Source organism: Bufo bufo, chromosome 1 (assembly GCF_905171765.1).
Source record: "Bufo bufo chromosome 1, aBufBuf1.1, whole genome shotgun sequence".
NCBI classification, from domain to species: Eukaryota; Metazoa; Chordata; class Amphibia; order Anura; family Bufonidae; genus Bufo; species Bufo bufo.
Window position 1 is genome coordinate 189480772 of NC_053389.1, and position 22470 is coordinate 189503241.

General features: G+C 42.9%; 1 protein-coding gene across 1 annotated transcript in view; it reads right to left on the reverse strand.

Moving 5' to 3' along the window:
* Positions 1-16241: 16241 nt before the first annotated feature.
* The window catches only part of AP2A1 (adaptor related protein complex 2 subunit alpha 1), a 52781-nt gene continuing 46552 nt past the window's right edge, over positions 16242-22470 (reverse strand). Inside the window, 5 exon segments of the mRNA XM_040429617.1 lie at positions 16242-19283; positions 20533-20612; positions 20615-20669; positions 21277-21321; positions 21323-21347. Coding sequence (XP_040285551.1) covers positions 19182-19283; positions 20533-20612; positions 20615-20669; positions 21277-21321; positions 21323-21347 — 307 coding nt within the window. The 3' untranslated portion in view covers positions 16242-19181.

Below are 22470 nucleotides of genomic sequence, written 5' to 3' on the forward strand. Positions count from 1 at the left end.
TATTGACCAGAAACACCACTGAAGTTCTGCTACAGTGGAAAAACTCTGAGTTAGACTAAGTTGGTCTCCTGAATATCTCAATGCTCTTGTAAATCAGCTCTTGGTAAGCAGTCTTGGAGAAGCAGCAAGCTATAATTAGCAAGCTAATACTGTGTGGGTTTATATACACACCCTCCCACAAAGGCTCCTCCCCCAACAGCAAATTAACACCTTACTTGCCTATGCTCATTTGCAATCAGACAATAGAGATCCTGTGTCTAGCAAATTCCTTACCTCTCTTGAAACACAGTGTCTGAGTATTGACCAGAAACACCACTGAAGTTCTGCTACAGTGGAAAAACTCTGAGTTAGACTAAGTTGGTCTCCTGAATATCTCAATGCTCTTGTAAATCAGCTCTTGGTAAGCAGTCTTGGAGAAGCAGCAAGCTATAATTAGCAAGCTAATACTGTGTGGGTTTATATACACACCCTCCCACAAAGGCTCCTCCCCCAACAGCAAATTAACACCTTACTTGCCTATGCTCATTTGCAATCAGACAATAGAGATCCTGTGTCTAGCAAATTCCTTACCTCTCTTGAAACACAGTGTCTGAGTATTGACCAGAAACACCACTGAAGTTCTGCTACAGTGGAAAAACTCTGAGTTAGACTAAGTTGGTCTCCTGAATATCTCAATGCTCTTGTAAATCAGCTCTTGGTAAGCAGTCTTGGAGAAGCAGCAAGCTATAATTAGCAAGCTAATACTGTGTGGGTTTATATACACACCCTCCCACAAAGGCTCCTCCCCCAACAGCAAATTAACACCTTACTTGCCTATGCTCATTTGCAATCAGACAATAGAGATCCTGTGTCTAGCAAATTCCTTACCTCTCTTGAAACACAGTGTCTGAGTATTGACCAGAAACACCACTGAAGTTCTGCTACAGTGGAAAAACTCTGAGTTAGACTAAGTTGGTCTCCTGAATATCTCAATGCTCTTGTAAATCAGCTCTTGGTAAGCAGTCTTGGAGAAGCAGCAAGCTATAATTAGCAAGCTAATACTGTGTGGGTTTATATACACACCCTCCCACAAAGGCTCCTCCCCCAACAGCAAATTAACACCTTACTTGCCTATGCTCATTTGCAATCAGACAATAGAGATCCTGTGTCTAGCAAATTCCTTACCTCTCTTGAAACACAGTGTCTGAGTATTGACCAGAAACACCACTGAAGTTCTGCTACAGTGGAAAAACTCTGAGTTAGACTAAGTTGGTCTCCTGAATATCTCAATGCTCTTGTAAATCAGCTCTTGGTAAGCAGTCTTGGAGAAGCAGCAAGCTATAATTAGCAAGCTAATACTGTGTGGGTTTATATACACACCCTCCCACAAAGGCTCCTCCCCCAACAGCAAATTAACACCTTACTTGCCTATGCTCATTTGCAATCAGACAATAGAGATCCTGTGTCTAGCAAATTCCTTACCTCTCTTGAAACACAGTGTCTGAGTATTGACCAGAAACACCACTGAAGTTCTGCTACAGTGGAAAAACTCTGAGTTAGACTAAGTTGGTCTCCTGAATATCTCAATGCTCTTGTAAATCAGCTCTTGGTAAGCAGTCTTGGAGAAGCAGCAAGCTATAATTAGCAAGCTAATACTGTGTGGGTTTATATACACACCCTCCCACAAAGGCTCCTCCCCCAACAGCAAATTAACACCTTACTTGCCTATGCTCATTTGCAATCAGACAATAGAGATACTGTGTCTAGCAAATTCCTTACCTCTCTTGAAACACAGTGTCTGAGTATTGACCAGAAACACCACTGAAGTTCTGCTACAGTGGAAAAACTCTGAGTTAGACTAAGTTGGTCTCCTGAATATCTCAATGCTCTTGTAAATCAGCTCTTGGTAAGCAGTCTTGGAGAAGCAGCAAGCTATAATTAGCAAGCTAATACTGTGTGGGTTTATATACACACCCTCCCACAAAGGCTCCTCCCCCAACAGCAAATTAACACCTTACTTGCCTATGCTCATTTGCAATCAGACAATAGAGATACTGTGTCTAGCAAATTCCTTACCTCTCTTGAAACACAGTGTCTGAGTATTGACCAGAAACACCACTGAAGTTCTGCTACAGTGGAAAAACTCTGAGTTAGACTAAGTTGGTCTCCTGAATATCTCAATGCTCTTGTAAATCAGCTCTTGGTAAGCAGTCTTGGAGAAGCAGCAAGCTATAATTAGCAAGCTAATACTGTGTGGGTTTATATACACACCCTCCCACAAAGGCTCCTCCCCCAACAGCAAATTAACACCTTACTTGCCTATGCTCATTTGCAATCAGACAATAGAGATCCTGTGTCTAGCAAATTCCTTACCTCTCTTGAAACACAGTGTCTGAGTATTGACCAGAAACACCACTGAAGTTCTGCTACAGTGGAAAAACTCTGAGTTAGACTAAGTTGGTCTCCTGAATATCTCAATGCTCTTGTAAATCAGCTCTTGGTAAGCAGTCTTGGAGAAGCAGCAAGCTTCTCAATTATTTGGAAGTGCTTCCAGGATAAAATTTCTTGCAGGTTTTAGAGGGGAGTCACCAGACGCGTTTCGAAGGTCTTAGCTGCCTTCTTCATCAGTGGTAGCCCTCTGACTGCCATTGTGTTGCCTTTTATACTGCTTGTGGATCTTTCAAAGACCTGGACTGGATCTCATTTTGCATGGTCCGAACTTTTGAGTGTGATGGTTGCATCGAAAATCTGGATAATATCCGGTTTTTGGATCAGAATTTTTCGGGGGTTGGCTTAGTTATTGCAAAGCAACTGATGGAATCTGAATTTTTTGTTTGAAAAGGTCGGATAGGATCCGGATTTTTAAGTGGGATCCAGATGTGTTGTGTTTGGCTGCTATGCTAGTTGGGTGTCTTCCTTTATTTGCATTTGTTCTGCTATGGACGGTGTGATGTTTTACTTTGATTCTTTATTGACTTATGGTTTCTAATTGAATCTTAGTTCTGCGGTTTTTATCGTTTTTGTATTCTCTGCGGTACCGTTGCGTTATCTACCAGTGGTACGTTTTTGTTTTTGGGCCTGTTTGGGGACCCTGGTTTGGGTTCTATGGTTTTTGTGTTGCCTCTGGTACCGCTGCGTTTTTTCAATGGTTGGTCTCTAATTTGATCATGGTTCTGTAGTTTTTAGTCTTTCCTGCGGTACTGTTGTGTTTTCTGCCGGTGGTGCGTTTTTTAGATTAGTTTTGTTTCTTGGGCATATTTGATATCTAGGAAATCTTGTGTGGTTTTCGTTTTTGTTTTTTCTGCGGTTCTGCTGCGTTTTTTTTCCCATGGTGCGTTTTTTTTCAATTGGTATTCTAGGGAGTGTTGTGTGGGGTAGTGATGTCCTTTAAGGGTATAGCGTGTTGGTGTGTGTGTTGGCGGGGGGTATGTCTGGTGGTGGTGTTGGTGACAGGCAGTGTGAGTGGTTGGGGTGGTGTGTTTCGTGATATGTGCTAGTGGGGGAATTAGAATCTTTTTGGTGGTGTGTATGTTGTCCTATGTGGTTTTTCCTCGTTTTGCTCAATTTTTGGTCCAAGATTTGGATGTGGTTTTGGGATCCGATTTTGGATTATGTGATTTGGATGCGGTTTTGGGATCCGGTTTTGGATTATGTGCTTTGTGTTGCGTGTTTTGTCGGTGGTGTGTATTTTAGATTGCTATTATTTTTTCGGTATCTGTGGATCCATGTTGGGGTTCTGTAGTTTTTATTTTTTCTGCGGCATCGCTGCGTTTTTTCAATGGTGCGTTTTCAATGGTGCGTTTTTTTCAGAATGCGTTTTTTGGGTATATTTTGAGTATTTTTTTTGAGTATTTTGGGTTGATTTTGATTGTGAGCGTGTTCAATGTCTTGGGAGTGTTGTGTGAGGTGGGGTTTTTTAAGGATTGAGTGTATAGGTGTGTGTGTTGGCAGGGGGTGTGTCTAGTGGCGACATTGGTGGCAAGCAGTGTGGGTGGTTGGGGTGGTGTGTTCCGTGATGTGTGCACATGGGGAATTTGTGGGGGTGTGTGTATTTTTGTTTGTGGACCTATGGTTGGGTTAAATTGTATAAATTACTTCTTTTGGTCCAAGGATTGGATCTAGTTGGGTATTCTGTTGGTGGTGTGTTTTTAAATTGCTTTCAATACAATTACACCGGGGGGCCTAAACGCTGAACTATTCGGGTCCCTATAAATCACCCCTGGAGTGGCCGCCCCCGGTCGACTCGCGGTAGGCGTCCGGCTGTCTACCAGCACCCTTACCGCCACTGGATACGTGGCCGCCACCCCACCACTAAAACAGCAAAATTTATACAAAATATCACCAAAAAGATTGAGAAATTCACCATCACACATTGCAAAACACCAAACGAGACCCATAACTGGACCCTATAACTGGATCCATGCCTCGGACCCAAAAAATCCTTAATCCAAAAAACCTTAACCCAACCATGGGTCCAAAAATATAAACGAGCACAAAAATCACAGTGGACAACACACACCCCACTAAAAAAACTCCCCCACTAGCACACATCACGGGATACACCACCCCAACCACTCTTAAAAGACGTCACCACTCCACATAACACGCCCTAGAAAAAACGCAGCGGTACCGCAAAAAAACACACAACCCAAACCAGGGTCCCTAGATATTAAATATGCCCAAAAATAAAAGCAAATTAAAAACACACCACCAACAGAATCCAACTAGATCCAATCCTTGGACCAAAAGAAGTAATTTATACAATTTAACCCAACCATAGGTCCACAAACAAAAATACACACACCCCCACAAATTCCCCATGTGCACACATCACGGAACACACCACCCCAACCACCCACACTGCTTGCCACCAACGTCGCCACTAGACACACCCCCTGCCAACACACACACCTATACACTCCATCCTTAAAAAACCCCACCTCACACAACACTCCCAAGACATTGAACACGCTCACAATCAAAATCAACATAAAAATAACCAAAAAAATACCCAAAAAACGCATTCTGAAAAAAACGCACCATTGAAAACGCACCATTGAAAAAACGCAGCGATGCCGCAGAAAAAATAAAAAACTACAGAACCCCAACATGGATCCACAGATACCGAAAAAATAATAGCAATCTAAAATACACACCACCGACAAAACACGCAACACAAAGCACATAATCCAAACCGGATCCCAAAACCGCATCCAAATCACATAACCAAATCGGATCCCAAAACCACATCAAATCTTGGACCAAAATTGAGCAAAAACGAGGAGGAAAAACCACATAGGAAACATACACACCACCAAAAAGATTCTAAATTCCCCACTAGCACATATCACGAAACACACCACCCCAAACCACTCACACTGCCTGTCACCAACACCACACCAGACATACCCCCCGCCAACACACACACCAACACGCTATACCCTTAAAGGACATCACTACCCCACACAACACTCCCTAGAATACCAATTGAAAAAAACGCACCATGGGAAAAAAACGCAGCAGAACCGCAGAAAAAACAAAAACGAAACCACACAAGATTTCCTAGATATCAAATATGCCCAAGAAACAAAACTAATCTAAAAACGCACCACCGGCAGAAAACACAACAGTACCGCAGGAAAGACTAAAAAACTACAGAACCAAGATCAAATTAGAGACCAACATTGAAAAAACGCAGCGGTACCAGAGGCAACACAAAAACCATAGAACCCAAACCAGGGTCCCCAAACCGGCCCAAAAACAAAAACGTACCACTGGTAGATAACGCAATGGTACCGCAGAGAATACAAAAACGATAAAAACCGCCAGAACTAAGATTCAATTAGAAACCATAAGTCAATAAAGAATCAAAGTAAAACATCACACCGTCCATAGCAGAACAAATGCAAATAAAGGAAGACACCCCAACTAGCATAGCAGCCAAACACAACACATCTGGATCCCACTTAAAAATCCGGATCCTATCCGACCTTTTCAAACAAAAAATTCGGATTCCATCAGTTGCTTTGCAATAACTAAGCCAACCCCGAAAATACTGATCCCAAAAACCGGATATTATCCAGACTTTCGATGCAACCATCACACTCAAAAGTTCGGACCATGCAAAATGAGATCCAGTCCAGGTCTTTGAAAGATCCACAAGCAGTATAAAAGGCAACACAATGGCAGTCAGAGGGCTACCACTGATGAAGAAGGCAGCTAAGACCTTCGAATACGCGTCTGGTGACTCCCCTCTAAAACCTGCAAGAAATGTTATCCTGGAAGCACTTCCAAATAATTGATTACATCCGACTCTTCTGGATTGAAAAAGACCATCAGCGAAAGTCTATAAACCAAGTCCGGCCAAAGACACGTGAGAGACGCCAGAGAAGTGACGTCACACCCACGTGGAACGCCAAAAAACCGGGGGGAAACAGACACGCAGAGCGCAACAAGGACGCTCCAACAGCCAGGACATCTACACCTGATAAAGAAGGTAACAGTCAGGGTGCAGGCCCTTTCTAATGTGTGGGACGCCACACTAAGTTGCAGCACCAGACTGACACACCATTTATTTATATATATATATTTTTTTTTTTTTATCTTTTTGCAACTATATATATATATTATATATATTTTTCTGTGAGACCAACATCAGCGATATTAAAACAAAAAATCCCTTTTTTTACGAAACTGCATACAAATGGACATAATGACTTATTGAACCACTGAAGGTGGTAACATCATTGGACAATCGCCGCATTGTCCCACTCCCGCATTGTCTTTGCACATTTTTCCATTGTGCACCCCCATCGCTGCACATTGCAATTTTTATTTTTATTTTTATGTTTTTTCATTCCCAGAACTTCATTTTTAGAACTTCTACTTTTATCCTTCACTTTTACCCGTATTTCCATAAAATAAATACGTATTTTTTTACTACCATATCTGTGTACATTGCTTCCTTAGTATCACTGATAGATGTAGAGTGCCGGTTTTTTAATATATATCTTTATTCTGTAATTCATTTCTTCATAATAGAAGTCTATGGCCTGCATAACGGATCCATCCTGTTTCCGTTATGCATTTTCCTAATGGCATTCCGTTATGCATTCCGTCATAGAACTGCGTTATGGTCCGTGGTAACGGAATCCATAACGTAATTCACCTTTAACCAACAATCAAAGTCTGAACGATTTCATAACGGAAATTCGCTCATCTCTAAATATAACCATATTTCATACAAGTGTCAACTCAAAATAATTAACCCCAAGCCAGTGAATCATCCCGGTACCTGGAAGTTCTGCAAATCGACTGATCAATCTATTTTATAGTCTGCAATTTATTTCTTATTTCTTACAATTACTTCCTTATGATGTTGGGTTTGGCGGCCACAGGGACCTATTGTAGGACAAGTATACTACAATTACAGCATGTTTACTGTTCAATTAAAATTAGATTCACTCATATAGAGTCTAGAAATCTCTAGGTGCTGAATCTATATAGGAACAATTATGCATGGCAAAACCATCCGCAGCTATCCTTTCCAAATATTGTAAAGCTGTCCACTACCATCATACCCAGACTGCATGCTAGCTGCCCATGTGATGCTAGACTGAGTGCATCATGGAAATGATGTAACAAATACCTACATGGGGGTACAGCTAGGTTTCTTAACCCCAAAAACATTCATTGTAATAGAGGGCAAAGGGACAACTGCTTGGGGTTTTGCAGCACCAGCACACTCCTAGAAACAGCCCTTTCTCCTGTCTACTAACTAGTAGTAATGCAGGATGTTTTATTCTCACAGGTAGGTGGAGATAAGTAGCAACCAGATATCACTGCTACAGTTTATCTCTTGGCTGAAAAAAAAAGATTAAATCTCCCCCGCCACTTTCACAGCAGGAGACAGTGAAGCAGCTCCCCACACATTGGGCCATAGTTACATGGCGACTTGTGGACTGCATCATTGTGCTATTACATATTAATAAATGGTAGCAAATATGGTCAGTGTAACACACAGGTCACCTGGGCAGGACCAGTTGTCAGAATCCAAACCAGATGGATTTGTGCACAAACCACATTCACTTCATTAGTTGTGATCAGCAGTGGGGAAAGATGAAAATGATTCTTACTGGTAACTGGACTTTCTGTAACCCCTACAATGGCACTAAGCAGGAGTGTCCCCCCACCCCCCCCCCCCCCCCCCCCCCCCCCCCCCCCCCCCCCCCCCCCCCCCCCCCCCCCCCCGACTCCCACCGACAGGAAGCAACTTGGAAGTCAGAGTTTAAATGACTCCTCTCCATCACTTGCTCCAGTTGGTGTTAGAGAACATCATATATGGGACATATTTAATCATACATAAATACAACTAAACATTTTAAAAAGGTAAGGTTTGAGAAAAAGGGTAAGGTTGGCCATGTGGTCGTGGAAGGTTACAGTAATTCCATTAAACTGTAAATGTCCTCTTTTCCTAATACCTCCACAATGACATTAAGCAGGAGGTCCAACAGGAGAAATCTGCCCAGGAAGCAGCCACCGCTCTGGTGGAGAGAACTCTCAGTTCTTCAGGAGCAGAAATGGATTTTGTGTATAGCACCGAGATGGACAAACCTAATCCAAATGGGTTATGGTAGCCTTACTAGACTGACTCCGGATCCGGTTTTCCAGAGCACTTCGTACCCAGATCGGCATTAATACATTTCAAGGAAATTCCGGCAGATGTTCGGGATTTTGGGCTGGAGAGAAAACTGCAGCATGCTGCAGTATTTTCTCCGGCCAAAAAAATAAAAGAGGGAATGAACTGACATTCAGAATGCATTAGGATAAAACAAATCAGTTTTTTCCGGTATTGAGCCCCTGTGACGGAACTCAATACCAGAAAAGAAAACCACTAGCGTGAAAGCACCCTAAGAGATTCTTCTGAAGTACTGAGTCTTATCAGCTGAGGAGGCATCTATGTACAGTAAATCTAAATTATAGAATTTTCTTTTTGGCAGTGAAGTTTAGACACAACTTTAGGTAAAAATGCAGGATGGTGTTTGAGATAATTCTATCATCCAAAATGGTTAGTTATGGCATGCAAGAGAAGGCTTAGTTTTCTTCTATTCTTCCAGCTGTGGTGATAGCCAGGAGGAAGATGGTTTTTAGAGTAAGAAGTTTCGAGGAGAGATACATAATAGGTTCAAGTGGAGCTTCCGTAAATGTAGATAGCACTAAATTCAAATCTTAAGAAGGGACATTGATCTGAAAGATGGAAGCGCCGTGTATGCTTACTTAGTGTTCTCAGGAATTAAGAAAATAAATTACTGAAAATACTTAAATCCATTACTTTATTATACATATGTTCCCAAATACTTTTTATTAGTTAATAATAGCTTGTTTTGTCTGGGGAGCAATCTTCAGGGGAAATAAAATGGCTGCTGTCCTATTAGTACACACAAAACCTGTTCTAATCACACAGGAGGACAAATTACTAACAACACTGAGCTAAAGAGCTGCCTCATCCTCCTCTCTGCTCTGCTTGTCAGGGATTTTGATCTGAATACATCTGGATTAGATCGTCAGCTCAATCTCTGTAGGAATGGAGTTCATGAGGAAGATATGAAGTACAGAGAGGAGGTGGGGATGTGGCTAATAAGCAGCAGTGCTTGTACGCAGGTCTCACTTAGCACAAGTCTGTCCTGTCCCTCCTCTCTATACTTATGTCTCCTCCAAACTCCCATTCTTAAATATTCAGCTAAGTTTATTATAAGCTGTTTTTCAGGATCATAATCCCTGACAAGTACGAGAGGAGGATGAGTCAGTTCTTTAACTCAGTGTTCTGAAGTAACTTGTCCTCCTGTGTGATTGGGACAGGTGTTGTCTGAAACTAATAGGACAGCGACCTTTTTTTTACTCTGATGATTGCTCCCTAGATAAAACGGGTTATTATAACTAATGAAAAGTATTTAGGAATATCCTTAAAATAAAGTAATATGTAGTATTTTTGTTTTTTTTAATTCCCGGAGAACCCCATTAAAGTAGAAATTTTTAGTCCTTTATCCAGGCCTTTATAATGAAAGTTCAATATTAAGGCCTCTTTCACATGGGCGAGATTTCCACGTGGGTGCAATGCGTGAGGTGAACGCATTGCACCCCGCACTGAATCAGGACCCATTCATTTCTATGGGGCTGTGCACATGAGCTGTGATTTTCACACATCACTTGTGCGTTGCATGGAAAATCGCAGCATGCTCTATTTTGTGCGTTTTTTCACGTTCATAGAAGTGAATAGGGCTGCGTGAAAATCGCAAGCATCCGCAAGCAAGAGCGGATGCGGTGCGATTTTCACGCATGGTTGCTAGGAGATGATCGGGATTGGGACCCGATCTTTATTATTTTCCCTTATAACATGGTTATAAGGGAAATAATAGCATTCTTAATACAGAATGCTTAGTAAAATAGGGCTGGATGGGTTAAAAAAAAAATAATAATAATTTAACTCACCTTAATCCATTGTTTGCGCAGCCCAGCTTCTCTTCTTTCTTCTTTGCTGTGCAGGAGGAAAAGGACCTGTGGTGAGTCACTGCGCTCATCGCATGGTCTGTCACCATGATCCATCGCCATGGTGATGGATCATATGATGTCATCAAAGGTCCTTTACCCAGGTCCTGAAGAAAGAGAGAAGCTGGGCTGCGCAAACAAGTGGATTAAGGGGAGTTAAATTATTTTTTTAACCCCTCCAGCCCTATTATACTAAGCATTCGTATTAAGAATGCTATTATTTTCCCTTATAACCATGTTATAATGGAAATAATACAATCTACAAACACCTAACCCCAAACATGGCGATTTTTCTCACGCGGTGCAAAACTCATTAAAATGTTTTGCACGCGCGCAGAAAAATCGTGCATTTTCCCGCGACGCACCTGCATCTTATCCGGCCCCTAATAACATGCCGCCCGTGTGAAAGGGGCCTTAGGGTATTTTGGAGTTTAACACTGTCCCATCTATATTCCAGAAGGATTTGCGTTCACTAATAGTGATCCTATGTGATAAAGAGTAACGTAACTATAGTAACTTACCCACTCAGTGTACATAAACATACACAAACAGAAGATATACTGAGACTAAAACGGGTATAGTAGCAAAATATAATATACTTTATTTGGTGATATATAAAAAAATTATACATAATGTAATGCATCAGATAAAAAAGGTGGACTACACCTGAGGGGACTAACATAATCACCCAAAAATAAGGAAAAAGGGGGCAGTGAAGCAACCAAAAATTATGAAATATCGAGCACCTTGGCACATAAGGATATCAAATCTATTCATCATAAATGTCAGAAAGGATAATACATATATAGATCTCCAGGCATACATATGCATATACGAGACCTATCCAATGTGTCTAGAGATGTCACTAATGTCTAGATCATATTAGTATGCACTTACATGTCTCCACATGGACACAAACTGTGTGGGCACTATACTAAAACCCACATGAAGACATGCATGTGCATAACAATCAATCACTTTAATGGTCCCATGCACGTAGATGACACTGTAAGTGGAACCATATATGAAGGTAGCCCAGAAGAAGGCATCGATTTTTATTAGTTGAGTCTGGAGTCGCCATGGAGAACGTTCTGCTGCCTGCACATCCTCCAGCATGACCGGTTTGGCATTGGGTCATTATTGGTGTGGGGTGGCATTTCTTTGGAGGCCGCACAGCCCTCCATGTGCTCGCCAGAGGTAGCCTGACTGCCATTAGGTACCGAGATGAGATCCTCAGACCCTTGTGAGACCATATGCTGGTGCGGGTTGGCCCTGGGTTCCTCCTAATGCAAGACAATGCTAGACCTCATGTGGCTGGAGTGTGTCTGCAGTTCCTGCAAGACGAAGGCATTGATGCTATGGACTGGCCCGCCCGTTCCCCAGACCTGAATCCAATTGAGCACATCTGGGACATCATGTGTCGCTCAATCCACCAAGTCACGTTGCACCACAGACTGTCCAGGAGTTGGCAGATGCTTTAGTCCAGGTCTGGAGGAGATCCTCAGGAGACCGTCCGCCACCCTCATCAGGAGCATGCACAGGCGTTGTAGGGAGGTCATACAGGCACGTGGAGGCCACACACACAACTGAGCCTCATTTTGACTTGTTTTAAGGACATCAAAGTTGGATCAGCCTGTAGTGATGTTTTTCCACTTTAATTTTGAGTGTGACTCCAAATCCAGACCTCCATGTTGAAAAATTTGATTTCCATTTTTTTTATTTTTGTGTGATTTTGTTGTCAGCACATTCAACTATGTAAAGAACAAGTATTTCAGAAGAATATTTAATTAACTCAGATCTAGGATGTGTTATTTTGTGTTCCCTTTATTTTTTTGAGCAGTGTATATTATATATATATATAACACATATATACACCCACACCAGAGGTCAGAACAGAGATCTCTCCCATCAGCTATTTATCCCCAGGACTGTGACGAGGGGACATCCTTTGCGTCTGGAGGAAAGAAGGTTTGTACACAAACATAGAAGAGGATTCTTTACGTTAAGAGCAGTGAGACTATGGAGATCTCTGCCGAGGAGGTGGTGATGGTGAGTTCACTAAAAGAGTTCAATAGTGGCCCTGGATGTATTTCTGGAGTGTAATAATATTACAGGTTATAGTTCTGGAGAAGGGTTGCTCATCAAGGTAGTTATTCTGATTGCCTAAATGGAGTCAGGAAGGAATCTTTTTCACCTAAAATGAGGAACAATTGCCTTCTTCTGAATCAACTTTGCAGGATAAACAGGCTGAACTGGATGGACATATGACTTTTTCATCCTTACAAACTATGTTACAATGTCCAAATAGGCAACTATCAAAATTCCTTGTTGATACAGATGACTGGATACCTCCGCATTTACCTTGGTGAAGATTCTCAGGACACTCGAGAGTCCAACGAAAGAGGTGGAAATTGGAAGTGGCAATGATACATTGTTTAGAAAAACAGCAATCCTGTGATATTTCTGGGAAGTCTCAATGCATGGGAATGATCGTAGGCATCAGAGAAGTCTCCTGTAGCCATAGAACAGTTTTGCGATAAATTAATGGTGGATGTAACAGTCTACTATTTTGCTTTTTTTTATATTTAAAAAATTTGTTTACATTTTTAGATTCATGAGCTTGAAAGATCTATTTGGTGTCCTTTACATGAACATTGGGGAGCATAACCTTGCTGCAGTATATGGCACTGGAAGGACCCTCTTGAAAAGTAGGGAGATTTCTTGTTCCAAGGCTTGAGAGGATAACTAAGGCAGACGTTTATTTGTCATGAATGCATTGGAAAGGAAAGGATTGAAATTTTATTTTGTAGCTGTTTTGGATGGTTTCTAGATTCTAGGGGGAGATAGTGATGTTTTCCATGTCTGAAGATCGACGTCAGACTGCCCCTGACAGGAAACCTGGACTGAATATAAAAAATAAAAAAAACACTTATCTGAAGCCTTATCGACGTTATCATGCAGTACCGAGCCAAACAAGCTAGCATCTCCCATCCATGATCGGAGCTAGATAGCTGAGCGACGTGTGATACAGGCATCCGCAAGGAAAGTAGATAGCTTCTATCCCTGTCAGTTAAACAGATAGGATGTCTTCAATTGGTGTGCCTGAAGAAAGAGAAGATTTAGGCCTCTTGCATACGTTTTTTTCTGTTTTTTGCGTTCCGTATACGGAACCATTCATTTCAATGGATCTGCAAAAAAAAAAAAAACACACGAGATACTCCGTATGCCTTTCGTTTCCATTCAAAGATAGAACATGTCCTATTATTGTCCGCATAACGGACAAGAATAGTAGTGTTCTATCAGGGGCAGGCTGTTCAATTCCACAAAAAATGGAATGCACACGGACGTCATCTGTATTTTTTGCGGACGCAAAATACTGAAAAAGCCATATGGTCGTGTGCAAGAGGCCTTAAGCCAATTTAGTGGCACTGAAAGGGCTCGAGCAGTGAAGATCACAGCAATTCCTGGCCTAGACATGGCAGTAGAAGTTTTCCAAAACCTCTTGAGTAAGTCTTCCACCTTCTGAGCCATAAGGGCTCGAGTAAACCCATGTCTTCAAATAGTAAACCAGATTTATTTTTTATTCTAGCAACTGGAGCATTAATTTTAGGTGTTCAAACTTAGGAATACGTGACCCTTGGCCCGGGCTCTTCTCGTTCTCTAGACACCATTTTTTTTTTTTTCACATTCTTATGGACATTAACCCTTTCTTTGATAAGACACCTCAAAGTATCAAGAACAGGAGATTCTTTAGTAACCACTTTTTTTGGTACATGTAAAGGCTCATGCACATGAACATGTGCTCACCGTGCCCGTATTGCGGTCCTCAAATATACAGGCATCGGCCATATGCCCACAATAGCACGGATGCCGACCCATTCACTTGAACGGGGTCCGCAATCCGGAAGATATGGAGCGGAAAGCCACGGAAGCATTACGGAGCACTTTTGTGGCATTTTGATCCGTGCATCCGCACCACAAAAAAAAAAAAATAGAACATGCTCTATTTCTTGAGGCGCAGATGAATGGGTCCTGCATCTGTCAGCACCAGCCACACGGACGGTGCCCATGCATTGGGACCACACGGGCAGCACACGTTCGTGTGCATGAGCCCCAATTCAGAATGTTTTTTTTTTAAGAAGACGACATAGATCTCAGACTAGTTGGCACATTAGCGGTAAAATCTTCCAGAACAGCTTTTGCTGGAGTTCATCATATCCAGCTTAACTGGAAAGGGCCAGAGCACTGCCATAGACTATAATGGGACCCAGACAGTTTCTGGCATTATTTTCGGAATTCGGCCAGACCCTGGTACAAATGCCAGAACCAGCCGGATATCTGCTGGGTGCCATTAGAGTCAATGGGCTCCAGTGGTAAAAAGACAGCATCCGTCTACGCTGTACACAAACTCTGGGAGGCTGTTCCTTTGCTGGTACAGCCTGCTGATTTTAACGAAAGTGTGCAACTAGCCTTACAGATGCCACTTTTACTGGAGGATTAGGAGCTGTAGCATCTTTGTCCTAAAAGAATAAAATATAGAATTCCTATGACTACTTCTACAGAGAAGCAAATAGCCTGGCAGTCAGCAGAATCACTCAGTGTGGATATTATGAGAGCAATCTGAACTGATGAACACTATTTCTGAAATGACCCATCACCATGGACATTAAGAGCTGACCCTTCCCATGGATGGTGGACCCTGTAGACCGCTGCCCTGTCCATGTGAGAGGATGCCAGCCATAACCACAGCTGATCCTGAGCTCCAAAATGTTTCCTGCTGGCATCCCTGCCTCTAGTATCTGATGTCACGGAGCTCAGCGACAATGAGCATCTGACGTCACTTCCCCAATGCCTACTGCTGCATGGAGATTGATAGAGAGCTCCCAGTCTGTAGTGGCAAAACCTGAGGAAACAAAGTTAACGGTGGAGACCGGGGCAGCCTTCACACTGAAGGTCTTATGCCTAAAAGGGCAGGAGATCCAACTGCCCCACTCTCTGTAGCCCCCAGCAGTAAACTGGGAAGTAGAATAGGCTGGGCGAATCATCGCAGCTCTTGCCTGAATAAGCAGGAAATAATGAGCAGGTGATGTGGAGGATCCTTTTAAACTCTTCCAAGTTGTTTACTGTTCTTTGGAGGTGGGGAAACTCCATGTTGTGGAGATGTTGAGAAAATTTTAAATTTTAATGTCTCACGGCCTGAAGGCATCTTGCAAACATTAGCCTTAGGCTAGTTTCACACTAGCATTAGACATCTCCAGCAGGAGCAACCTGTAGTTGATGTCTGGCTCCAGCACTGCCGGACGCTACCTGACACGCGCTGGCCCCATTAACTACAAGACTCAGCTGGACGAAAAACCGCTGCTCAGTTCTCTGTATATTTGACAGGTTGTGGCAGGATCTCCGCCAGTCCCAACATACAGGCTGTTCACTGCCGGATCTAAAAGTGCTAGTGTGAAACTACCCTTAGATTGTTATTTGACCTCAGCAGGATCTGTTGACAAAGCATATATTATGCATGCATTATCTGACCATGTTACTGGGGACCAAGAACCCCATAACTTTTTTTTTTTTTTTACTCAGGGGCCTTCACCATCCTTGACGCAGCCCCGTTCACTCATGTTCTTACTAAAAATCCTGCAATGCAACCTCACTGGTGTCTATAGGAGAGTCATCCCCTGCCTGGATGCAAGAGTACAATTATGGCACAATAAAAGAACTCCATGGCTCAACCTTTTATTCCAGGACTTTTGGTGGGAATGATACAGTTTATAAAATACAGATAAAAAATATGTAAGTCTAATATGATACAGAACGCACTAAGCTTCAGCAATACATCCATATGCAGCTACACGCGCACACACTCTCAGGAGCTGTTATAACTAGCAGTGCACTACACAAATTAAGGAAACAGCACCAGCGAGAACTGCACTCCATAACCACAAAAGTAAAACCGGATGGCAAAACAGCAGAAAAAATTGGAAGAGAATATCCTTCAAAAAACATAAAACTGCCGAATTGTCTCCGACTGACCTCCAAAATACATGGATGGCTTATGGGAGGAAATATTAAAGGTATCACAAAAGGCTGGAGTCATTTATCCAGCCAGGTAAAGACGACCACTGCTAAAAATGGGGAGGGGAATCCATTTGTATAGTGAAGAGAGGTGTATGAGATTACGTATGTCACAAAAAGAGCAACCTTTAAGCACAGGCCGTGTCTGATATTGCAGCCCATTCAAGTAAGGATAAGATGCAATACTAGTCAAAACCCATGTGCAAGAGTGGCGCTGTTTTTGCCAAGAAAAAAAAAAGCCGATATTTTTTAAATAACCAAATCACCCTCCGCCAGTATTTCATTGCAACAAGGCCTAGGTCCTTTTGTGTTAAAGGTTTATCCCATTAAAAGTATTTATCATCTGTCCACAAGATGGTACATATCGGATCATGAGGGTTCCAACCACTGGGACCTCTAGCTATCTCACGAGCTCCCAAGTTCCCTCTCTGAACTGAGCAGTAGTAACTGTGTGTGTCCCACCGCTCACTTCACTTCTATGTAGCTGACCTGGAGAGTGCTACATCAGTCACCCACAGAAGTGAATGGAGTGGTGGGAAGACAAACTACCATTCACTCAGAGGGGACTCGGGGACTTTTGTGTTAAATACTTTTGGTGGAATAACCCATTTAAGGCCTGAGCACAAGATCCTCTCTAGATCACTGGAAAAAGCAATATGTCCAGATACAGGTTAGACTGCTTATACAGAGGAGTGAATAAAGCCCTGGTGTAACAGGTTGATCCCTAATAAGATTACAGGAGAAGTCATGGGAAGCTAGAAAGCACACTAGCTCATGTAGTCATGGGCAGCAGAGCTGGGAGCTTTGAGAAACCAGGAGCAAGGAAGACAACCCATTTACAGGTTTCCACAATCGGCTGCTTCCCTGCACCTGCCTGATGTAAGAACACCACAATCGTGCCATGAAAGTATCTTTTCTACAAGAGGTGACGGCAGAAGCAACCAAGAGATAGAACTACCACTCGGGCTGCTGTGGATTACTGAATGAAACTCAGGACTACAAGATCAGACTGGCCTCTTGGAGGAGTGACAGTGTCACTGGGCTGGTCGTGTGTGACGGTCCAATTCGGGGATGTGCAGGGATGGAATCTTGACGTTATCTATGTACCTCTTGATTATGTATTAACATTTATATAATATCTTATATATTTAATATAACCTATATACAATGGTAGGTAAAAAAAAACACCTTAAAAGAAAAAAAAAGTGGCAATTACAAGCCATAAATGAGACTAAAAACAAAATAAGCACAAAATTGCAAGGCAGGTTTAAAAAAATATCATGGGGAGGTAATGAGAACCTGCAGCAACTGAGTAACTAAGCAGTTACGAGATGCACATTATATGCGGATATGAGAATGTGATATTGAGCCTTCATAAGTTTTTACAGTGCTGGGCTAGTACTTTTGACTAAAACTATGATATGTACACCCCCTTGAAAAGTTAGGGTGAAGGATTAAGAGCCCCAGAAGAGAAACACCAAGAAAGATGGGTCAGACCTACGCTTGTGCATACTTGGAATGACTATACGAGGTAAAAGGTCAGTGAGAAATCACTGGATACAATACAGGGGCATGGAATGCTTCAACATAGGCCGACATAACCGCACCGACACACGAGAAACACACTGAGGAAAAGTGGGGGTTCATCTAAGCAGCAAGTCCCAAAACGAAGTTTGCAATGTACAGCAATACTCATTTTTACTTGGACAGGACTATGGGGACACATTCCTCACCTCACAAGTTCACTGGCACAGGGACCCAATGGACAGAAAATGGTCTTGCATATACAGTATGTGACAGTGACTTTCCCTTCTAGAGGTGTCCTATGCATTTCCACACTGAATTTGGCAAAGTGTTCTTCTAGAGATCCCATGAATCTTAATGAAATCCTGGTCACCTACCTTCTGTCACTCGCTCTACACCAAAGCTCAATGATGGTGGAAGTGCTAAAATGCAGATCACTATTTACTGAAACCCATAGAGGACTCCTCTTGCCGAAGAGGACTTAAAGGACACATGAAAAGAGTGAGCACATGGGGGAGAAAATACTAAAGTAAGAATACAAGTGACTGCTGCTTCAGTCTCCATATGTAAACTGTGAAAAAACCTTCAGGATTAGTCTAAGAGTCCTTCTGATAAGCAGCATTTCCACTGTTCAGCTAGTGACAAGCCTGTGGGTCAGCATGCAGACTTCTGATCCCTTATCCACAGTACATCCAGAGGCGGCATGGAAAGAGGTACCCTCTGTCTGCATTTCTGGGGTTCCTCGTCATCATGCATCCCTTTCAGTCTAGTAAGTTTATAGTCACAGAAAGAACGACAAAATCTATTAGAACAACCACACATCTTATGACGATAAGAATATTAATAGTTACTCTTGTCTTTGTCTCTTTTTTTTTTACAAGTTCTAAAGTCCTCTTGGACTTACTGGACGTAGACCGCACACACACACATACACACAAAAATAAAGAATCTGCAGAGAGGAGCCTTGAGGTGGCACCTCTGCCATCACATGCACACGGGACACACGTTTGCTTGATGCATGGTAAACCCTTCTTGTAGTGTGTTTGCCAGTTTTACTGTCTTTAGCAATCACATTCTTGTCGGCTTCTAAACTGCTTGGATAAAAGCTCACATAGGTGCTTGGAAACACTTTCTTTGCTAGTTCTCAGTGTAAGTCGGTACATCTGAAAAAAAGATGAGGCAAGCAGTTAGAGAAGACAACCTGCAATATCTAACTGTAAGCAACTTAACAAGTAAAAGAAGTAGTCCATTGCATGCAAGTGTTAAAACCCCCATTAGTAACCAGATGATATAGGGACAGTCGTCTAGAGGAACAGAATACCAATTGGAATGTATAGGTGATGCCTCTTCTCTAGCTTACAGATGAGGGACCTAACTTTTGTGTCTACACAGTCCCTTCATGTTGTCTAGAATAGAAACTAATAGGAAAATGAGATTTTTGTTAAAACTTAACCAGTAAAATCTTTCTCGCTCTTCATTGGGGGACAACAGGAACCGTGGGTATAGCTATGTCCTCTAGGAGGCGTTGACACTAGTAAAAGCTGTTAGCTCCTCCCCTGGCAGCTATACCCCCCTCTCCAGCCTGGAGAGAGAGCTTCAGTTTGTGTACATGCAGTAGGAGAAGCAAGTCAACCAGAAGAACCCAACGGGGTTTCTAACCAGCAACTGCCACAACTGTGGTCGAACAACAATTCTGGGTGGTCCGCCGAACCACCATCAGGGAGGTCTTGCCTACTATTGACACTAGAAAAAACTGAAGCTCCGCTACTGCAGGCTGGAGGGGGTGTAGCTGCCATGGGAGGGGCTAACAGCTTTAACTAGTGTCAACGATCCTAGAGGACATAGCTATACCACGGTTCCTGTGTCCCCCAATGAATATGGGCGAGAAATTTTATTATTGGGGATCTCCTATTCTAGATACTCATCTCAAGGTCAGAGTGGACAGTGGTTACTGTCCACTCTGGAGAACCTGTCCTACATTACATAGACAGTCCATTGTTTTGAATGACCACTGCGTAGTCCCTACTTTCGCCTGTGGCAGCATTGTTGGAAAATTGCACACTTACTGCAGGTTTCCCCTCAGGTGATCTCAAGGGGTCCAAGCAAGAGGACACTTAGGGATTTTCTTATAGTCTACAGACATTTAACAAGTAGGCAGAAAACAATATCAGGACTCATACACATGATCGGATGCATTTTCCGCATCGGTATATCCACTTCACAAACGGACATGGTCTCAATAGTGTTATTAAAGGGGCTGTTTATAATTCCCATACTTAAGCATTTAATCACATAGATAAACTGTACTTATTTATTACAGCACCCAGACCAAGGATGCTCAAAGCTTGGCATCAAGCAGCCGTCACATTGCATTTGCTCCAAAATAAGTTTGCTGCATGTAACTCAACTTACCTGAGCTTGGATATTGGGTTCTAAGCGCGTGCAGAAACATCCAACATGTACAGACTTTGTCTGGATGATGCCAGCACCACATAGTTGTCTGGATTAGGATCCACGTTTTCTAGCAGTGCAGTGCCAAAGCCCAATAACTAGCAAAGCAAGATAAAAAAATAATTATATGACTCCAGATGGAACCATATAAATCATGTCAGTAGTTTAGACATCTGTCAGTCGTCATGGGGTGTAGGAAAGTCATCATCATTTTCCACACAGTTCAGATGTAAGCTGACATTACCCAGTACCAAATGAAATACACCATCAATAAAGGGGTTCTGCACTTTGTTTAAACTGATGATCTATCATCTGGATAGATCATCAGCATCTGATCGGTGCTGATCAGCTGTTTGAGAAGGCAGCAGCGCCGCGGCCTTCTCACTGTTTACCGCTGGCCCAGTGACGCCACGACCTAGTATCAAACTGGCCTGGGAGCGGCTAAGCTCCGTTCAACTTAAACAGTGAGAAGGCCGCGGCGCTGCTGGAGCGCGCTGCCTTCTCAAACAGCTGAATCGGTCAGATGCTGAAGAGGACTAGATCATCAGTTTAAACAAAGTGCAGAACCCCTTTAATAATAATACAGTGTGGCCATGTAATGAACAGCTTAAGTGCAAAATATATTGAAGTCCACACTTCAGCTACACCAATGCTCTACCAAGAAACAAGCCGAGAGGGGGTAAATACTCCATAAATGGAACGGACCTTTGCTTTCGTCACTTCAGAATCCATGGGATGGTTGGCTTTAAAAAATCTTCTGTGCTTCTTGTTGTGGTCTGGAAATGTGGATAGTATTGTTAGGACTTTGTTCACATAACCCTTCAGCCTTTCGTTCTCCTGCTCAGTTTTAGGAGCAGGAAAACGGAAAGGACGGAATTCGGCACATAACTGAGCAGAACGGAACCTAAGGGACCCCATAGACTATAATGGGGTCTATTAGGTTTCACTCAGAAGATTTTTTAAAGTGGAGACAAAAGTCCTGCATGCATTACTTTTGTCTCCGCTCCAAAATCATCTTCTGAGAGGAAACCTAAACGGACCTCCTTTATGTCTATGGGGTCCTTAGGTTCCGTTCGTCTCAGTTATGTGCCAAATCCGTCCTTTCCGTTTTCCTGCTCCGAAAGGAAAGGCTGAACGGTGATGTGAATGAAGCCCTAAATTGACTACTGAGTACATCAGTTAAAATGTAAATTGACTTATGGAAACAGCAGATTCTGTACTTCATGCAAGCCACATTCTGGAATGTAGACTGTGGGCCTTGGGGGAGGAAGGGGGGGGGGGGGGGGGCGGCTGGAACTGATATGAGTGGACCATCTATTGTTTAGTGCTGTGAAACATGCAAGCGCATTAGCAAAAAACAACTAAACTTTACTTAGTTTACTCTTCTAAAGTGATGGCACATCGCTAGGTTATGCCCTCCCTTTATGTTAAAGGGGTTGTCTCATCACAGACAATGCGGGCCTATAGCTAGGATATGCCTCCATTATCTTATAGGTGCGGGTCCCACCGCTGAGATCCGCACCTATATCAGGAACGGAGCCCCGCAGGGTGGTGGCTGGAGGACCTAGCGTGCTCCCCATAGAAGTGAATGGGAGCGCACCGCTCATGACCGGCCTCCGCTCCCACTCACTTCTATGGGCCCGACGGAAATAGCTGAGCCAGTGCTCAGCTATTTTCGGTGGCCCCATAGAAAATGAATAAAGGGTGGCTGCGCATGCGCAGTGCGCCCTCCATCACTTTTGGGGCCCCGTTTTCGATCTAGGTGCGGGACCCGCACCTATAAGACAATGGGGGCATATCCTAGTGATAAGACAACCCTTTTAAGCAAGTCTGAACCTGGGGGGCTGCTGGGCTTTTGTCGAGATGTGTACCCATCACCATTTCTCCTGCACTGTGGCA